At 33.5% G+C, this 22808-nt stretch overlaps 1 protein-coding gene across 1 annotated transcript; it reads left to right on the top strand.

Annotated features, from left to right (window-relative positions):
* The first annotated feature begins 4383 nt into the window (after positions 1-4383).
* On the top strand, positions 4384-6790 carry LOC108459589 (probable glycerol-3-phosphate acyltransferase 3). Its single transcript, XM_017758992.2, has 2 exons — positions 4384-5197; positions 5637-6790. Exons 1-2 carry the CDS (start codon positions 4475-4477, stop codon positions 6513-6515), a joined length of 1602 nt encoding a protein of 533 aa, XP_017614481.1. The 5' UTR covers positions 4384-4474; the 3' UTR covers positions 6516-6790.
* Positions 6791-22808: the final 16018 nt, after the last annotated feature.

Below are 22808 nucleotides of genomic sequence, written 5' to 3'. Positions count from 1 at the left end.
CGTATATACAAAAGATTGAGCCACTAGGAAAGATGCTCAAACAACTGCAGATATTGTTGAAGAAATAGATATTGTTGAAGAAGGAAATAATTATCGTGGATGCGAAGATAATGTCTCCTTAGATGAGATGGATATCTTGGCTATACAACCACAACTGTCGAAGCCAAGCCAAGGCGATTCCATATCTTCAAAGAAGAAAAAAAAGATTTCTAATGGAAGTGAACAAATTTCTACTTCAGTTACTGATGTTGTCATGTTATTGGGGGAAAACATATGAACAATTGGCCTTGAATTAAATAGGAGCATTGCCTCTGAGAAAGTGATTCAAGAAAGTGCTAAAAAATTATATCCGATCTTATGTGAAGTAGAATGATTAATTGAGGATAAGTGTTATTGTGTGTTGAGCAAAATTCCTAATCATCCAACGCAAATGATCATTTTCTTTAGTCTACCTTCTTCAGTGTGATTGGAATGGGTGAGAAGATTTCTTTTTGACCATTAAAAATCATGGTTATGTTGGTAATATTTTGGTAACTTTTTGTATATGTAATATTTGAATGGTAAGATGTCATTAGTAGAATGCCATAGATAGGGGTGAGCAAAATTCGATTCGACTCGAAAAAATCGAAAAAAACCTCAAATTTCGAGTTAAACGAATTGAGTTATTCAAGTTAACTTGAATTTTTTTTTTCAAATTTCGAGTTCGAATTGAGTTGAGTTTTTGAATTCGAATAACTCGAATAATTCGAATAATTCGAATATCAAACTATAATATTTTATATTTTTACCCCAAACTCTCAAACCTTTTGACTTTTCTCTCAAAACTTATACTCTTTCCCACTTTCCCCCCAAAACTTTTACTCCCCTCCCATCCTAATCCCCCAATCTACCCAAAATCTATTTCTCACCAAAATTTTACTCTCCTATTTACTTTTTCTCAAAATTTTACTCCCAAAAACCCTCAAAACTTTTTATTTTCCCCCAAAATTTTTACTCCCTCCCACTTTCCCCCTAAAACTTTTACTCCCTTCCCATCCCACCTCCCATCTACCCCAAACCCATCCCCTCGCCCTAATTTTTTTTTAATATTTTCCCTTTAAAATTTTACCCTCCATTTACTTTCCCTCAAACTTTTATTCCCCAAAACTTTTTATTTTCCTCCTAAACTTTTATTTCTCACCCTTTACTCTCAAATAAAAATCAAAATTATCCAAAAATATCACTAAACATAAATAGTAATAATTTTATTTATATATACTATTTATATTATTAAATTAAATTAAATTTTACATTTTATATTTTTTATATTATTGAATTGTTTAGTCATATTGAATATTTATATTAAAATCAGATTATTAATTATGCCATAAAATATTCGTGCTAAAATTTCATATTGGTATCAATTTCACATTTTATATTTAAAATAACTTCTATTAAAAAATTACATTTTTATATTTAATATATTTTTAATTCTAAGATACATAGTGACAAGAATCTAAAGATAATTGAAACAGCTAAGTAAGCAAATAAGCTAACCTGTATATAAAATATTAATAAATAAATTGTGAGGTGATGAAAGTTAATAAAAAATTTGATTAAGGTGGACAAATTTTATTATGATAGGTGACAGTGGTTATAAGGACCCAAAATTATTTTTTAAAATTTAACTCGAACAAATATATTCGATTCGATTCAATTCGAATTCCATTTCACTCGCCTAGATTCGAGAAAATTTCAAATCAAATTAGGATGATAAAATATGATTCACCAACTTGATTAACTCGAAATTTTTTCATTCGATTCGATTCGATTGAACGCTCACCCCTAGCCACAGATGGTTGTAACTTTTTGGTGTTTTAAAATTTAACATATAGATTATGGCATATAAGCTAATGACATCTTGTAACTTTTTGTTAATGTGTAAACATTATGTTTGGATGTAAAATATAATTATCAAGCTATTTATTAGTTATAATATTTTACTTTTTAGTTTAGAAGATAATTAAATTATTTGTTTCGCTAATGATATTTTAGTACATTAAATATGCATTACAGTTTAAAAATAAAAAGTAGGTTATATATTATTTTATAATATTATATATTTTTATTTTTATTAATTCATATTTTAATAATATTTCTATTAAGAATGTTATTAAATAATATATTATTTTATTAAATTATATTTAATACAAATTATGTTAAAATATGATTAAATTATTTATTTTAAATTATATTTAATAATAATCTTATTAAAATTTAATAACAATAACAATAATCATTTACCTAAAAAATTCTATTAAGGGTAATTTGGTCATTTAAACATTTTTCCTTATGCTATTATAACACCTATTTCATTCAACCAAACACAAGAATACTATTATTACTGTATTCCATTCCATTCAACCAAATAATCAAATTACTGATAACAGTTCTATTCTATTACAGTTCTATTCCATTACAACCCTATCCTATTCCTCCAACCAAATTGTTGTAAATCTATAACTTATATAGAGACTGATAATAATTTTTTTTTTTGAAAGTAAAATTTGCAATTTTATTAGCTTATATAGTAGGCAAATATCAATACACTATCATCAAGTTGTCCCAAAATAACCGACTTTTTCAAAAAAAAAAATACAAAAGCATAATTATTTATTTAGCCCTTTAATTTTATAAAAATTATTTTAATCCTCCATTTAATTTATTTTACCTCTTTTAGCTTTTAAGTTTTCACTGTTTGTCAAATTACCACAAAATAGATAAAAAAAATTAAGTCCGTTAGCTTTGTTGACGTGGCGTGCATGTGGATTGCCATGTGGATACCACAAAAGCATTACGTAAATTTTGATAATTAAAAAAATCATTTCTAAAATTTAAATTTATTAAAAATGTTTTTTAAATTTTTAAAATTAATTAATTACTAACACTATCTATTTTAAAGATGATTTGACAAATAATATAAATTAAATAATTAAAAAATAAAAATAAACTTTTACAAAATTAAAAACCATATAAATCATTTAACAACCACAAGCAAAATTAAATCGTAAACATTTTGTTGGTGGTCAATTTTATACAGGAAAAGGTGGTTTTCATCAAAATCCGTATACTGTAAACATTGGTGGCCATCAGCTTCTAAGATAAGAATTAAGAATTGATTTAATTGTATATATAAAATTTTCGTTTTCAATTTGATAGGATTTGTTTGGAAAGATGTTTAATAATTAGAATTAAGTGTAATTACAAAAAGTATACATATGTAGAATGTTTAGATAATCACTATAATTAATAGATATTATTGAATATTTAAGCGTAATTATAACTTTATATTCTTCCATTTTAGGAAAAGGTAAAATTTTAAGTAATTACATTGCTAATTACGCTTAAATCTAATTACCTATGATTTTCTAAACATACTTATACATTATTTAAGTTTAAAGCGTTACTTTTATACAACAATAATAAAAGAATTTTAAGTTTAGGATATGTATATTATTTTTAAAGATTATGTTAATTTTAATGTTCGAGAGAGAATAATCACTCAACAAATATGAAATACTTGAGTGATTAGATAAAATTATATGAGATGTTTGTTTTCTTGTTAATATACTAATCGAATTGTTGCATATTTTCTTGGACAAGTGATATATCATTATTTGGTTTATAGTTTTTCTTTACTTGTTTAAATATATTTTTCAAATAATTTTTATAATTTTTATAATAATTGGTCTTTTAGAATTTGAAATTATATAATTATAATTTATACTTTCAAGCACAAAATATAAAATTATGATATAATTATATTCTATTAATCAAATATATTTAAATTTTTTTATCATTATAAGATATTATTACCTATTAATTATACTTTCATCTAGTTACTTAACCACAAACTATTCATAATAAAAAATAAAATTTTCTTTTATCAATTGGATTTATTATTTTCTAAAAAAATTTCAAAGATGAAACCAAAATTAAAATTTATATATAAATTTGAAAGAAATTACACTACCTCAATCTCATCATATTAATTGATTAAAATATGAAAGGAAGAAGTCAAATATGTGTGACTCCATCTTGCCATTGTTGACTAGTCCACTCCTCTCTTGATTTCGTTAAATGATCAACTTACTATTATGTTATCGCTATTGATACATTCTTATCCAACATCACTTTACTCCTTACTATAATTTAATTATCTCATTTACGATTTTAAAAATGAATTTATATTTAATTCAAACTCGTTTCATATTAATTTTTATTTAACCTTTATTAATATTTGCTTACTTGACATCGATGCTTTTACTTTTTTATTCAACATTTGCAACTTGGACTTTCTCTATAGTCACCGTGTTTTATTTCTGCATGTCACTGAGGGCAAAATGCTAAAATCGTGTTCAACTCTTTCTCTCTCTCTCCCTCTCTATATATAAAGTATCTCCCTATGCCTTAATTTCATTCAACCAAAAACACTATGGCTAAGTTTTTCATGAACTATTTTTCCTTCTTCTTCTTCCTCTATAGACTTGTCTTTAAACCATCCAAAAACCCCAAAACTTTCCATAGAACTGCGAGCAACATTCATGCAAACGAAGGCAAATTATACCACAAGTACCCATCTTTTGCTCACAAAGCAAACCTGTCAAAGGACCAAACCCTGCTAATCTTCAACGTAGAAGATGCATTGTTGAAGTCGCCATCTTTGTTCCCTTACTTCATGCTGGTGGCCTTTGAAGCCGGAGGGTTGTTGAGGGCTTTTATCCTCATTCTTTCATACCCATTACTATGCCTTGTTGGCGAAGACATGAGGTTGAAGATAATGGTGTTCGTTTGCTTCTTTGGGGTAAAGACGAAGAGTTTCAGGGTTGGGAGTGTTGTTTTGCCCAAGTTTTTTTTAGAGGATGTGGCGGTGGAAACGCTTGAGGTGTTGAAGAAAGGTGGTAAAAAAGTGGGGTTCAGCAATGTCCCTCGAGTGATGATCGAGAGTTTCTTGAGAGATTATTTGGACATTGATTTTGTTGTTGGTAGGGAGGTGAAGGTGTTTCGTGGGTACTTTTTGGGTGTCATGGAAGACAAGAAACAGAGCAATGCTGCTTTGGAGACAATAATTGGGAGCCAAGGGTTGGGAAATTGTGATGTTATTGGCATAAGTGGCTTCAAGGGATCACTTCAATATCAGTTGTCTTCTCATTGCAAGGTATGTTTTGAGGTTCTTCTACATATTCCCTTTCTTTCAAAATTGCTTTGGGCCGCTTTTAAAATTATATATAATATAGGGTTAATCACATCAAACCATGTTTAATCTATGGTATAAATTTTTCATTGAATTTAAACTTGTGATTCCTTAAAATATTTTCTATTAACATAATTATCAATTTAAATATCGAAACACTTGAAGAATTTAATGTGTTTTTAATTTGATTCATGTATTTGAGCTATAATTTAGTGTCCAAAGCAACGATTAAGCTGGTGATAAAGAGATACTTTGAGGAATCAATTACAATGGTTTGAAGATTAGGGGTTAATTTAGTATTTGACCATAGTTTGAGGACTTATGCATGCAATTATCCCTGTACCTATCGCTCCATTTATAACGATTACCTGTTAGCTAATTTATTGCATCTGTGGTGCAACAGGAAATTTACCTTGTGAGAAATGCCGACAAAAGAAGCTGGCAACGCATAAGGAGAGATGAATACCTAAAACCACTAATTTTCCACGATGGGAGACTGGCTTTCATGCCGACCCCATTAGCCACCCTAGCCATGTTCATGTGGCTCCCCTTCGGTATCACCCTTTCCATGATCCGAGCCATTTCCGGCATATTGCTTCCCTACAGGCTTTCAATCCCCATATTAGCCTACTCAGGGTTCCAACTCTCCCTCTCTCCCAACCCATCGCTCCGAAGCTCAAACACACGTAAAACCAGAGGCCGCCTCTACGTTTGCAACCATAAAACCCTGCTGGACCCACTCTACCTGTCTTTTTCATTACAAAAGGAACTCACCGCCGTCACTTACAGCTTGAGCAGGGTGTCGGAGCTGTTAGCACCGATCAAGACCGTGAGGTTAGCTAGGGACCGCGATCAAGACAGCAAAATGATGGAAAAGATGTTGAATGAAGGGGACCTAGTTGTTTGCCCAGAAGGAACCACGTGTAGGGAGCCTTATCTGTTGAGGTTCAGCCCTTTGTTCACTGAGATGAGCGATGATATAGTTCCCGTTGCAATGGACAGCCATGTTAGCATGTTCTACGGTACCACAGCGGGTGGGCTGAAATGCTTGGACCCACTTTTCTTCATCATGAACCCACGTCCAAGCTACAACGTACGAGTCCTTGATGGTGTATATGGGTTGAGCTCTTTTCTTGGTGGTGGTGAGAGATCAAGGTTCGATGTAGCTAACCATGTGCAGAGTGAGATTGGGAAAGCACTGGGTTTTGGTTGCACCAGGCTTACCAGAAGAGACAAGTACTTGATCTTGGCAGGGAACGAAGGAATAGTTAATAAATCCTAACCAAATTAATTTGCTCCAATCCGGATAACATAGTTTTAACCTTTATTATTTGCTTTGGATTTCAACTATAGATTAATTACTTCCAAATCCTTAAATAACTTTAACGAATAAGTTGATTAAGATTTAATTTTCTTTTAATGAAATATAGGATTGAAAGTTTTCTTATAAGACAAGAAAAAGAAAAAAGGGTTGTAAGTTGCAGCATAAACATAGTTTTTTGGTTGTATAAGGTTGTATATTTAACTTAATTAATAGTAGAAATATTTTGCACCCTAGATAGTGCTGTATTATTTATTTGCTGCTGTTTTTTTTTTTATTTTAAATTGTATGCATCTGCTTTATTTTAGATTTTTGTTAAGGGATGTTTGAGCGTGTTGTTTTAGCTTTAAATTTATGAGAGAGAAAATGAAAAAAAAAATTCTAAAATCGTAAAGTAGGGTGGTAATTATCAAGTAGGAGTTATCAGTGGAGATGAATTCGATTATGTAATACATGATTTAGTTCGCCTAATTACATACTAACGTAAAGGAAACGGTACATTAAATTAACTTCTTAGTCATGATTAATATATATTCGGAATAAGTTAAGATATCACAATAACATATAATTTTAAAATATATTATATTTAATATATTGTTACAGAATTTTAAATTTTATTAAGAATTTTTAAAATTAAAATTTTAACAATACATTCATATATTATATATAATCTCATTTCATTTGCATATTATATTTGCCTCTTTGGAACACATTGCAAAAGATTACATTATCTTTTGTATCGTGGTTTGCTATTTAATTAGATATCTTCCAACTAGAGTAGTTCATAACCATGGACCGGATTTTGAATAAAAATTTCTAGGTTTAGGGTTGCTGTGATTTAACTAATAAAAAATATTTTAAATTTAAATTTAATATAAAACTATAAAATATTTTTAAACGAAGAAACCAATTTTTTTAGTCGAATTAGACCTACCAAAAAATTGGGTTTAAGAATGAAACTTGGTTTTGGAAGAGGAGCGCTGCCTGACCCACGCACAGCTCAACTTCCAACCACCCATTGGCCAAAGTTGAGAACGTTACAGATCAGACGTTGACATTAACAAAACACAGATTTTATAAGATATGTGTGGCCTTATGACATTGTTTTGTCGGGACCTCGACATCAAAATACTTGCTGCTGCTATAAAGTTATAGTTCGCATATTTATATCAATTTATATATATATATATGGTACGACAATTTTATATATTTTGATGTTATATTTAAATGAAAATATATATTCATAAAATTTAATATGATACAAATTATATTACATAAGTTTTGATGTATATTCATTTCATATACTTATTATTATTTTTGTATACTTTTTGCTGAGCTATTTTTCTCTCTTATCTTCTCAAAGGATGGTGCCGACCTACTTATATGACACGGATACTGTTCACTGGCATGACATATTGGATAGGCTCCATGCATGTGGACACGTACCTTATCTTAGACTTAACACGTGTTTACGTGGCCCCATGTGTGATTCCACGTGCGTGACCTCGCAGGGGATTATTGTTCACACCCTGCGATCACACCTCGCCACGTGAACCCAACCTACGAACACATCATGCAAACTCAATGGAATCAGACCCGAATCCATTCGGATTCGAACCATTTAGACCCAAGATAATGGACATTGTAACAATTTGTCTCCCTTCTGGTTCTAAGAAAGAGTTATATAGTGACTCTTTTTAAAACCTAATTAGAAGTGGACTAAAATTGGAATGATAATCTTTCTGAGTACACCTTATTCTTTACTGTACAACATTCATTAAACCACGTGTATAGAAAAAATATTGCTATCCACATGTGATTGGTTTTTCACCATTGGGCATTCGAATCATCTGAAGTGAAGGAAACCCTCTTTAAAAAGGGGGTAACAATGCCCTAGCAATCACATTGCTTGAATTTAAAATTTTGAAAGAAGAATTTCAAATGATAATCAAAGGTAATCTTTTTGAGAATCTCAATTTTCTTTTTATTTTCTTCGGTAGAGTATGACTAGAACTAAGGGTAGCGGTCATGTTAATTTGGATAACTACTCGTGACAACAGGAGCTATAGAATGCGGTGGAGGGCAACAGCTATGTCTGTACCACAAAATAGGAATAAATGTATCATGCCCTCACCGTTCATGGAATTAGAATTCTGAATTTTTTGTATAATTTCTCCATTGGAATTAGAATTCTGAATTTTGCGTATGATTTCTCCATTCCCGATGGTTAACATTGCCTGAACGACATCGATGATGACAATTTTTTACTCTTCCTGTACGTTTTAGAAGCATGCTTTCATTTGCCCCTTCATTATTTCTTCCGCAACCTTCTCGGTGAGTGCCAACTAGCTCCTGACCAACTATCTAGTTTCTCTTAGTGGTTGGTCGTAGCATATTTCATAGAATGTTTTTGGCGCAAAGAGTTTTCATTTATCACCGTATTTCAAAATTCATACCAACTGAAGCCCTATAATCGAAGGGTTCGCATGGGTTTTTTTTATTTTTCTCATCGTAAGGATGCAAAAACCATCATTCCTAATAGATGTAGCAACCTTCGTCTTAATTGTGACAAATACATTCGAGTTCAGTATAATTTGAGAAATGGATTCGGTTTTCCTATAAGATGGTCTTTTCCTAATAAAAATATATGCTCTAGAAGGCGAGATATTATAATCGAGATGGGCTGGGCACAGTACTACAGACTTCACCAAAGTTACGTTCTGGATTTAGAAGAAATATTAATCGTAAGGAATGTCTTTAAGCATTGTCTTTTGGATTTGAGCCTTAATAGATGGAGGCAAATCGATGCAGATGATGGAGCTGACACCAACACAGTTGGACTTGTTCTTGCACAGTTTGCGTGGCCCCACGAGGCAGACGATGAGTTAACTCTTATACTTTTGGGGATAAAGGTTGAACCAAAGAATTATTTTTATAACTTTTGTAAATTAAAGCCCTGCCTTTGGTCTTTACAGCCTCCAACGCACGAATAGACTGGTGCGAACACACTTATGTTAACTGCTAATGCTAATGTTAGAATTGTTGGTAGTATAGGAACAACTTAAGGCACTGAAGACAATACAAGGCGGACGATGAGTTAGCTTTTATACTTTTGGAGCTAAGGGTCGAGCCTATGAACTACTTTTATAGCTTTTGTAAACTAAAGCCCCGCCTTTGGCCTTCACAGCCTCCAATGTACGAACAGGCTGGTGCGAACACACTTATGTTAATTGTTGGTGGTGTAGGAATAGCTCAAGGCACTGAAGATAGTTCCGAGGAGTCTATAAGCTTATCAAGAGAGATTGATGAGTACATAGACCTTCATTCGTATATGTAGAGTATTCGTGGTGGTCTTTCTAGAACGACTGCTGATGAAGGTAATGCGAACACTAGAAAAAGGCAGAGAATTGTTGTGGGGACTGGGAACAATGTTTTAAGTAGTGAGGTTGAGGGTAGTTCAGGGGGAGATTTGTCAAAAAAAAAAGAGGTGATCGGCCTGGGAATTCTAATATTGTTGTTCTCATTACAACGGAGCCCATTGTAAACTCACCTCCAACAGTTTCTCCTATTCACTTTTCACAAATGTTGATGCCAACAAACACTAACACCTTTGGGGTCATAGTTAATCATGGTCCTCTTAGGGGTTCTAAGAAATATAACACCATTGGCAGTAAAATAGGGACTCTATTTCCATGGCATGATCACTTTAATGTGAATAAATTTCTATTCAAACATAATGAAGTGAGAAAATAATAGGATAATCATGCCTTGGAGGAAACAAAAATATTATTTTGCCCTGATGTATCGTCTAGTGACGCTAGAAGGCCTTTGTTCCGAGAGCTAGCAGTTTCTCTACAAGTATTGTTAAATGGGGCCTGTATGGCTAGCATGTGGTTGGTTGAAGGTGTTCATAAAGGTGATACCCAAAGGATGGAAACTGAAAATGACTATCATTCTACAAATGTGGCACTAGCATAGGCATGTGAGCTCTATGCGAAACTGGATGAAGAAAACAAGATATTACGATGGCACAATGATATACTACAAAAGCATCTTACTTCTACTGAAAAGGATGTTGAGAAACTTCACGGTGTGTTTGCAAGTGAACGAGCAAATAAACTGGTTCTCAAAGCTAGCTTAAAGAAAATAGATGAAGATCACAAGTCTGTGGTTGCTAACTTAACAAAGATCCATGAAGAGCTATGGAGCAGTATAAGAAAGGGCCGATGGAAAACTTAGATGCTTATCTACCTGATTTGAAGGCTAATTTTTTACTTCATGCTCAAGTTTCTATGGGACCTTTTGAGGAACAAAAAGTACACTTTGATACCCTTACCGAGCTAACAAGTACTTAACTAGATTTTGATGTCTATTTTCATTCTGGGATAGTTTAGGAGGAGTTCGCAGCAAAGTGAAAAAATTCGTCAAATTTTTTTATTGTTGATGTTGTTGAAACAAGCTCTGCTCTTGAGAAGCCTATTGATACTAGTGCTATTCCTATAGATGGAAATGAGGACATTGAACGCGAAGAGATGATGAAGGAGGAGATGATGGACCAGCTAACTCTTTAGGCGCAGATAATAACTGACTATTTCATTGCTTGTAATGTATTCAGTATGCTGGCTTTGAAGATTTATGTAACACCCCTTACCCGTGTCCTATGCTGGGACGAAGTACGAGGCATTACTGGTCTTTAACATATACTTTAAAGTAAACCGGGCCTTATAAATTTCATCCGATCTTAAAAACGTTCAAACATAAACACAATGTTCCCTCTACGACCCACGTGGCCTTTAACATGCTTCAAGGGTGGTTTGGGACTAAACTGAAAGCTTCTAAAAATTTTAGGACACTTGGAAAAAATTTTCCAAGTTGGGAGAGTCACACGCTCGTGTGGGTAGGTGGCGTGGATTTCACACGTCCGTGTCCTCAACCCGTGTAACTCTCTGTTTATAATGTCAGCATTAATTAAAGGTTACACGGCCAAGTCTGTGTGCTAGGCCATGTAGCAAATTAAAATTTCACATTTAAGGTGCAGACTTCACACGGCTTGGGCACACGCTCGTGTCCTGAGGTTGTGTCTTCCACACGGTTGAAACACACGACTGTGTCTCTGCCCGTGTGTTTACTACCATGCATACTGACTTGCAAAATTAGGGTACAGGGGACACACGACCGGACAACACGCCCATGGGGCTAACCGTGTGTCACACACGGCCTAGACACATGCCCCTGTGTCTACCCTTGTGAACAACTTTGAGGCTATTTTCCAAGCCCTTTTGCCACCATCACTAACACATGCACACTCACATATGTCAATGGAAATTATCATGGCATAAATGGGTTACTTAAACATCCATAGCTTTAACTCATGCATGACAATTACATGCCAAAGTATACATATTTGGGACTTCATAACTTATTAGGTTCATTTAAAACATTACCTCACTTTAAACCATGCTATAACTCAACCGAGTGGCATCAATCATCCATCAAGTATAGATTCCATATTTTATCATTTGGTGTCAACAACTAACTCATCACACACCTTTAGGGTAATAACACATCTTATGCATGCATCAATATTTAGGGTTACAACCCAATAATCAATATGAGCCATACTTCATGTGAAACACCCTTTACCCGTGTTCGACGTCAGAACAGGGTACGAGGTATTACCGGACTTAATCGTTCACAAGCATGCAAAAACTAGGTTACAAAATTTTGTTCAAATCAAAACTTTTCATACACATGCATAATGTCCCATACACAGGCCTACAAAGCCTTAAACATGCATTGAAAGTAGTTAGGGACTAAACCGAGAACCTTTGAAAGTTTTGGGAAAACTTAAAAAATTTTCCCATGATACAGAGTCACACGCCCGTGTGGACATAGGGACACGCCCATGTCCTCAGGCCATGTCCTCAGGCCATGTAACTCTCTATTTATGACGTCAACATGCAAATCGAACCACACGGACAGGCTACATACCCGTGTCTCCAGGACATGTCATTCACACGGTTGAGACACATGACCGTGCCTTAACCCGAGTGGCCAACATTTAGGCTATTTTCCAAGCCTTCATGTTACCCATAATCCCTTACAGCCTTATGCACATCAAAATCACAAATCATGGCATCATTTTAATGATTAAACACCCTTTATTAATACACATTCATAACACTGATATGTCCTCTTACATGTAGTGCACCTACTCATAAAATACCAAGTCTAGATTCATTAATTCATGTTCATAAGACCCGTCATTTTGATGACCACTTTTACCATTATGCTAAGTTACCAACTTATCCCTCGAGTACTAATATTCAACCATTGTCATATTGTTCTTGTAACATACAATTACTATATGGCTATGATCACCTTAAATGGTCATAGAGCATATATCCAACACGCATTTCATATTACCAACCATGCATGGAAAACAAGCATAATCACATCATAAACATTAGACATGACATGAATAGCTAGGTTTACAAGCCATAATCAATATGAGCCACATCTCATGGCCATATACATATAACTTAATATAAACCAATGCATTTGTCCAAAGCATCATAACACATGTCATAAAACTAGATCCCTATACATGACACTCACTTGTAATTTCTAATATATGCCTCATTATTCCAAAGGTAGTGACTTGATAGTGTGATGCTGCCTCCGACGAACTCCAACCCTGAGCTAACCTAACAAGCTAAAAGAAATGGAAAGGAGGGAGTAAGCTTTACGCTTAATAAGTCCATATGAAAATAATAAGCAATTTATCAATATGCTTTTTACAACATGATCTCAAGGTAATACTATCATAATTACCTTTTTACCTATGTTCAGGTCAAGTTTTTTTCTCGAGTTATAGTTACTAAATTATTTATATCTGGAGTTACGGAACTCCAAATTAAGATATGCTAATTTTACCAGAAACTAGACACATATATTCTTACCATAAAATTTTCAGAATTTCTGGTATAACCAATTAGTACAGTTTATTCTTCAAATTCTCCCATATCCTGCTGTTTGACAGCTTCAACCTTTCTTTACTAAAAATTAATTATCTCCTCACCTGGGATTCGAATGATGTTCTTTTTTTTTTTTGAAAATATACTCATTAAGGATTATAATCATATAAATTTTAACCCATAATTATTTTTGTACAATTTTTAATGATTTTCCAAAATCAGGACAAGGGATTTCGAAATCATTCTGGCTCTATCTCGTAACAATTTAAATATCTCATAATATGAACTTCTTTTGCTTACACCGTTTCTTCTATATGAAACTAGACTAAATAAGCTTTAATTTCATATTTTATTCAATCTCTAATTCGATTTCCAATTTTTTTATGGATTTTAAAATTCGGACTACTGCTGCTGCCTAAAATTGTTTTAGTGTAAATTAATGATACTAAGTTTATCACACCTTATTAATTCATTTTCACTACATTGGTAAATATACATATTTATACATCATAAGTATAGACCTATAATCACAAGGTCATCACAAAATCATTCTCACAGGCATGAATTACCTATTTACATCTCCACCAAATGTGCATCATAAACCGAAATCATTTCTCATGAGCTTGGCATACATACCTGTGTTACTCAACATGCTCATATTCATTCCTTACTGATCATACAACATGAATTGAGTTCACATCTCATCAATTTCATGTAAGTACCTATACCACTCACAACATAGCCATAAGCTCTATCATTGCGGCTTAAACCTTAAATTTCCCATTGAACCATTTGGAATACTATAGGATAATCACTAAGCCTCAAACATAGGGTACGATGCCGATGCCATGTTCCAAACATGGTCTTACACTGGCTCACACATCTAAGTCGATGCCATGTCCCAGGCAGGTCTTACACTAACTTTCGTATATCGAGGCCGATGCCATGTCCCAGATAGGTCTTACACTGGCTCTCATCTATCTGTGTCGATGCCATGTCCCAGACAGGTCTTACACTGGCTCTCATCTATCTGTGTCGATGCCATGTCCCAAACAGGTCTTACACTGACTTTCATATATCGAGGTTGATGCCATGTCTTATACTAGCTCTCATCTATCGGGGTCGATGCCATGTCCTAGATAGGTCTTACACTGACACATGTCAAGCCGATGCCATGTCCCAGACAGGTTTTATACTAGCTTGCATATCTCGAGGCCGATGCATGTCCTAGACATGTCTTATACTGGCTCTTGTCTCAATGCCGATGCATGTCCCAGACATGTCTTACACTGGCTCTCATAATGCGGCCGATGCATGTCACAGACATGTCTTACACTAGCGCACATATCACCCAAATGTTATGGCATGATTATCCAATCTATTCCTAAGGTTCAACCGGGAGTTTATCATGATAAGTCTCATCATATCATTACTCATAGATGCATTCAAGCCTTATATGCGAAATCAAACATTCAATGCATCGATACGACTAAGTTGCATTATTTACGTACAACTTACTCGTTTCTATGGGATATCATATTCCATCAAATTTCTAATGTATTTTACCATCACATGAATGTTTTTAATTTTTGGCATCACTTTCATCATACTCAATATCATCAACATATAATTCAATATAACCAAAGCAAGATAGATTTCAAGTATATTAACAACAACATGGATAACATGCTTATTTAGTCACATGGACTTACCGCGAATGCAAATTCAGCTAATTACGCCATTTTAGTCCATAACCTTGTACTTACCGATTTAAGCCCAAATCTCGATTTTCTTGATCTAACATGAGGAAATTTATTTATTTAATCATTACATTAATTAAAAGATTCTATAATTCACAATTTGGCAAAATGACCTCTTTTCCCTTAGACTTTACAAAAATTATGATTTTGCTCTTAGGCTCGTAAATTGATTTTTATCAAATTTCCTCCTTTACCAAGCCCAGCCGAATTCTTTTTATAACTATGGAAACTCAAAATTTCAATTATTTCACACATTTACAACTTATTTTACAACTTTACAAAATAGCCATTTTTAAGTGTTTTCATGCAAACTTCTCTCACAAAAGTTGTTTATTACACACCCATAACTCATTTTCTTTCATAAAAATTCATCAAACAACATAAATATTCAAATGGAAAAACCCTAGACATTCAACCATTTTGCAGAATAGTCCCCTCATTAGTTAGCTCATGCTACAAGGGTCCTAAAAATGCAAAAATCATCAAGAAACGCTATCTAAATCATTTACTTGCAAGGAATATAAGTGGCTGATATTTTTGAGCTTTCAAAGCCCCCTCTTTGCTGCCATTTTCGGTGGATGAAGAATAAAGATGAAAAGATTGACAACTTTTTTTTTTTTGTTTTATTTTAATACCAAATAAGTCACCTAATACCCACCAATTTTGACTTTTCAATATCTTTGTCCCCTATAGCCAACCATCCCATTTTTAAGGGTCTAGTTGCTCTTTAAAGACCCCTAGTTATGGTTCTCTAGCTATTTAACATATTTGGGTAATAAAATAAAACTTTTTCCCTTTATGCGATTTAGTCTTTTTTCGTAATTAAGCTCACAATAGCTAAAATTAATTCACCAAAATTTTCATGCACTCATATAATCATGCTATACCCAAAATAGTATCAAAATAATTTCTCGACCTCAGATTAGTGGTTCTGAAACCACTGTTCTGACTAAGCCCTATTTCGGGATTTTACATCATGGCCATATACAAAATGAATTAGTATACCAATATGAGCCATCACTTTGGCTAACCAATATGACACATATAACAAAATACTAAGTCCCCTATACATGCCGTACTTAAATGTATTAAACCAAATATACCCCAAAAGATTTGTTGATAGTGTGACTTGAGCTCCGACGTCCACGATCCCCGAACTAGCTTGGCGATGCGAAGAAAAAGGGAAAAGAGAGAGGGGGTAAGCATAAAGCTTAGTAAGTTGTATGTAACTAATAAACAACATAGATCATAAAATTTCATGAATTAAACATACTACTAATTACCACAACATTAGCAATTTACACACAATGGACATAGTGAGCATTTATTGTCATTAAACTTCATAACTTATCTTACTTTTTCTTACTCATGCTAATTTTTTCCATCATGAATCGAATTTCATACTCATGAGGTTTACGTACATACCTGTACTACTCATAGCTTATTCATATTTCTCTATCTCTTAACCTTGATCTTGAATGGCCTGTTGAACCACTTGAATACGGAAGGACATTTGGGATTATCATACACCAAATAGGGTGCCAAAGCCATGTCCTAGACATGGTGTCACACGGAACTACACATTGATGCCATATCCCAGATATGGTCTTATACAAAGTCTCGATTTAGTGTCGATGCCATGTCCTAGACATGGTCTTATACGGGACCTCATATCGATGCCATGTCCCAAACATGGTCTTATACGAAATCACTACGGAAGGACATTTGGGATTATCATACACCAAATAGGGTGCCAAAGCCATGTCCTAGACATGGTGTCACATGGAACTACACATTGATGCCATATCCCAGATATGGTCTTATACAAAGTCTCGATTCAGTGTCGACGCTATGTCCCAGACATGGTCTTATACGGGACCTCATATCGATGCCATGTCCCAAACATGGTCTTATACGAAATCACTTAACGACACCGAAGCCATATCCCTGATATGGTCTTACATGGGATCTCGTATCGATGCTGATGCCATATCCCAGACATAGTCTTACATGGGATCTCATAAAACATGGTGTCATGATATCCAAATCCTAAGTATTCCTTAGGGTCACCTGGGATTTCCGAGATACAAAGCTATCATCAAATTGTTGTTGAATCATCTCAAGTCAAATTCCATAAAGCCATATACACACATTTGATACAACACCAAGCATTAAATACGTGATAATGAAATTGTTGAATTACTTACACACAACTTACCTCGGTCCCAAAATATTGCTAACTTTACATTTTAGTCTAAAACTTTGCTTTTCTCTCGATTTAGGTCTGGACTCCGTTTTTCTTAATCTATAACACCAAATTTAACTTGTTTAATAATCACATTGTTCAAATCGACCCCTAATTTACACTTTAGTAAAATTACCTTTTTATCCCTAACTTTTCACTTATTTATAATTTAGTCCCTAGGCTCTTAAAATGAAATGCATGTATTTTATTTGTTACTCAAGCCTAGCCGAATTTTCCTTGTACTCATAATAGCCCACATTACTCATTAAAAATAGATTTTTATCACTCAATTTACACCTTTTTCAATTTAGTCCTTTTTAGGTGTTTTCATGCAAAATTACTTAGTAAAAGATGTTAAACACATATCAAGCTCACATATTCCTTCATTAAACATCAAAAAACATGCATGTCACACATGAGTAAAATTTTTAAACATAAACCCTACTTCAAAATAAGGGTGGAAATAGGTAAATCAAGCTACGAGATCTTCAAAAATGTAAAGAACATTAAAATGGGCTAGGGAACACTTATATTGAGCTTGAAAATGTCAAAAACCCTAGCTATGGAGACCTTAGAAATTTCGGCAGTCACATGAAGAAGATGAGCTTTAATTTTCCCTTTTTACTATTTTATTACTAATTGACCAAAATGCCCTAAAGGCATTTCTTTCAAATTTTTTTATGCAAGTTCATTTTTGTCCAAAATTTTAAAAATTGGTAAAATTGCTAATTAGGACCTTCTAATTTATAATCTAAAGCAATTTCATGCTTGAAGCTTCTAGAACACAAGTTTTGCATCTTATTCAATTTGGTCCTTAAGGTTCAATTGGACATTTTATGCATAGAATTTCTCCATGAAATTTTTACACAAGCATGCATACCTATCATGGACCTCATAAAAATCATAAAATAATTATTTCTATCTCAGATTTGTGGTCTCGAAACCACTGTTCCGACTAGGCCTTAATTTAAGATGTTATAATTTAAGAGATAAAAATCTTTGTTTTTTGTTTATATGATAATGTATTTGATTGTTAGTTACTTGAACTTATTACCTAACCACACAATAATCATAAGCATACTAAGTAATGAAAACAATTAAGATAACTCACTTAGAGTAATTATTCGTAGCTTTGAAATTATCGCAATTAGGTCATAAATTGGAGTCATTGTATGTTAGCAGTGCGAATGTATATTGGCACACAAGTAAACAATCACAAGTTATGGCATTAAGCCTATACATTCGAAAAAAACCTAAGTTTTAACTTTGGATTTAACTAGATTTTTATAATATTAGCTGCAAATGCAAATTGTCAAGTTGTTTAAAAGTTGCGATATTAAATCAACTAACTCATAAATGGATAGGTTGCAATCTTAAATCAGCTAACCTTTGTAAAATCAACTGTGAATGTAGGTCATTGAATTGTTTAGGAGTTATGATCTTAAATCAGCTAACTTAAAGATGAATAGGTTGCAATCTTAAATCGGCTAACTCAAAGATGAATAGGTTGTGATCTTAAATCAGCTAACCTTTGTAAAATCAGTATCTATAAACAATACTTATTTATTAAAGTAAAACTTTGCTTATACATAGTATTTCTTCAAATGGCAGGCATTCCATGTTCACGGAAGAATAGGGTCGTCCATTTTAGCTAACTTATATGCTCTATAGCCTACCTTCTATATCATTTTGTAAGGCCTCTCCCGATTTGGAGCCATCTTTCCCTGTTGTACTGCTGGAAGGCTAGCCTCAATATTTATGAGAATAAGGTCACCCACCTGAAACTATTTATTCCTCACCATGGAATTGTAATAGCAAGCCACCTGTTGAGCTCGCACAACAAACCTGACTTTTTTCGTTTCTTTAATTTTATTAAGAAGATCAAGGTAAAGTCTTAAGGCTTCTTAGTTAGCAGTTTCATCAAAACATAGCATTCTATATGAGCGTATACCTATTTCAACAGGGATTACTGCCTCTGCTCTATGAACAAGCAAGAATGTGGTTTCTCTAGTAGCTGTATGAGGTAAGGTTTGTAAGGCCCAGAGAATTGATGATAGTTCCTTCAACCAAGCTCTTTTGGCGTTATCTACTTTCTTTTTCAAAGCTGTCAGTATTTTTTTATTTGTGGCCTCCACTTGACCATTTGTCTGGGGAGTCTTGACGGAGCTTTGAGGTAAAGCAATATGTAAATCCTTGTAAAAAATTTTAAATTTTCCTTGGAACTACGTCCCATTATTTGTTATTATTAAGTAGGAAACCAAATCTACAAATAATAGACTTCCACAGGAAAGATTCTATCTGTTTTTCAGTAATTGTAGCTAAGGCTTCAACTTCTATCCATTTGCTGAAGTAATCCATAACTACCACTATGAATTTTTTCTGAGCTGTAACTACAAGGAATGGGCCTAGAATGTTAACTCTCCAAGTTACAAATGGCTAGGGGTTCGACATGACTTGCAATAACACCATTGGTGATCTTTGGACCTGAGCATATTTTTTACAAGAATTGTAGGTGCGAACCATATGATGCGCATCCATCTACATAGTTGGCCAGTAGTACCCTTGTCTAAAAAAATTTTGTGCAAGTAACCTAGCACCCAAATAATCTCCACAGATTTCTTCATGTATCTCTCTCAATACACAATTAGTTTCTAAATGCATCAAACATCACAAAAACGGCTGAGGATACCCCTTTCTATAGAGTATACCCTCTAAAAGGGTATACCTAACAATTATACAATAAAATAAATTATTTTAATCAACTAAAAATGGCACAATTCATTCATTAATTAGATGGTAATTAATTTAACATCTTTATCAGTTGTTAATTCATATATATTTAGTTAGAAACAATAATATCATACCTCGCAACTTTGCGCTGTAATTTAATGAGCTCCCTTTTATCAATATAAGTTTCTTCCCTTCGCAATATTCAGATGACAGGAGTCATCCACGTGTCCTTCTGATCCAGAGTACAGACCTGCTGCATGTCATAGCTTGGAACGTCATTGTACTCAAGCAAAATTTTCCCTCTTTTCTCAATATAACAGACGACGCCGACTTGGAGAGTACGTCTATTCGAGTATTATCTTTCTTTGACAACTGTTTCACTTTCACTTTTTCAAATCTGGTATATAGTTGTGCTTTTATAGAATGATATTTTCTCAAAATCAATTCATTTACTTCGTACTCTCCACTTATCTTTTTAGCAACCAATTGGGAATTTGTATGCAACACTAATTCCTTAGCCCCTAACTAGTGAGCTAATTGCAATCCCGATATCAAGGCTTTATATTTTTCTATGCTATTGGATGCCTGAAAGCCAAAAGAAAGACCATATTGCCATTAATTGTTATCGTGATCAATTAAAAGCACGCCCACTCCTGATCCTAACTTTTTCGTAGAGCCATCAACATAAACCTTTCAAGTTTTTAAGCTATCAGGCATACTCACACCCTTCTGTGGTGAATTAACTACTATATCATGCATAATCAATGGAAAAGAAATTTGTCCTTGTTCTATGCCATCATAAGAGGTAATAAATTGGTTGTATAATTTTCATTAGTTAGTTCTCACAGAGGATAAAAAATATTAATGAGTATAATTCTATTAATATTTTGCAAACCAGCATTTCATATTATAAATCATGTTACCTGCAAGATTAGTAGATTTCTGAAAAGAGCATTGACCATAAAATCATCCAAAATCTGCACTTTTACCGCAGTTCTTGAAGCATAGTCCACACCAAACTCTGCTAACTCAATCCCCCATTTGGCATTCTCCCTGAGGTATCAGCTCTGAACAGTATGTCTTTAATGGGTTGATTCGTCATAACGACAACAGGATGAGCCCGGAAGTATGAACGTATCTTACGGATGCCTTAATTTGTTATTCTGTAATACTACTAATGTAATACATCGAGAATTGGCAAATAATTTCTGCTCTAACTAAAATAGCTACAATTGTCTCTTCTGAGGTCGTCAAATAAACATAGAGGGTTTCTCCCACGCATGGCGACATCAACAGTGGTGGGGATGTAAGATACATTTTGAGCTTTTCAATGGCTGTCTAACACTTTTCGATCCATGAGAATATAGTTCGCAGGGCTTCAAAGAAAGGCAAACATTTATCAACCATCCGTGAAACAAATTTATTAAGCGCAATCGTTAAACGTTGTATATCTTTTATTGTCTTTAGAGAAGGTATATCCAAGATGCCATGAATCTCTTCTGTGTTAACCTCAATTCTTCTTTCCGAGACCATGAAGCTCAAAAATTTACCAGTTTTTACACCGAAGGCACATTTACCAGGATTCAACCTCATGTTGTGAGTTCGCAACACAACGAACGTCTCTAGTAGGTTTTGCATGTACTCATTGATCGGTTGCATAAGTGCGCATTAAAACAACTAATTTATGAAACAATTTTTAAGGTTCGATTTTACTACAAGTGTACAGGTCAGTTGTAATATTTATAGTGTTATAATGAAACACCAAAGTATTCCAAGGATCAAACCCAAAGGAAGATGCGATTGAGAAATAACTATCATACACAATAGAGGCTAAGTGGCTACTAATATGATTTCATATTATGGTGATTCATAAAATAAGTTTTCTAGAAAATTAAATATTTTACTCTAGGCAATAAATTGCAATAAATGTAAACTAAGGGGACTATCTAGCAAATGACTAATGGGGTTTGGCTGACTTCGATGTGGTTCGCCAAATCTCGGACTAGGGACATAAATCACGTAAATAACCAAGTGGCTACATTTTATCTTCCGATCTCAATTTTATTCACTTAGACGAATTAGGTTTGATTTATCTTCTAATCTCTTCGATTAATCCGGGACTAACGAATAGGTACGTGACAAGATACCTTCCGGTCTCACTTTATCTTAATATTCCCTTAGAGGCATTACTACCTAAGTTCTTAATTCTATTCAAATTAGTCATATTTGTTACGACTTAGCCTTTTGTCCAAAAGATTTTAGTTTATCCACATCTCCATCAACTAACCTTCTTAAGGATTTAGCTACACATGGTTAAAGTTAAAAAAAAAAAAAACATAATAATGGAAAACAAAGTAGCCATAAGAGTAAAACTTGAGAAAAATATGATAGTTGAGATTTTTATGTAAGAAAACTTAAATAGTATGAAACCAAAAGCATTTAACAAAGAAATCTAAAGCAAGAAACACAAAAGAAACAAGCTTTAACATATTTGAAATGAAATAAACTGAAATGCATTAAACTAAAACTTAAAGAGTCTTGG

The sequence above is a fragment of the Gossypium arboreum genome, chromosome 8 (genome assembly GCF_025698485.1).
Source record: "Gossypium arboreum isolate Shixiya-1 chromosome 8, ASM2569848v2, whole genome shotgun sequence".
Classification (NCBI taxonomy): domain Eukaryota; kingdom Viridiplantae; phylum Streptophyta; class Magnoliopsida; order Malvales; family Malvaceae; genus Gossypium; species Gossypium arboreum.
The sequence above is the reverse complement of the archived record's forward strand: the minus strand, read 5'-3'. Positions and strand labels throughout refer to the sequence as shown.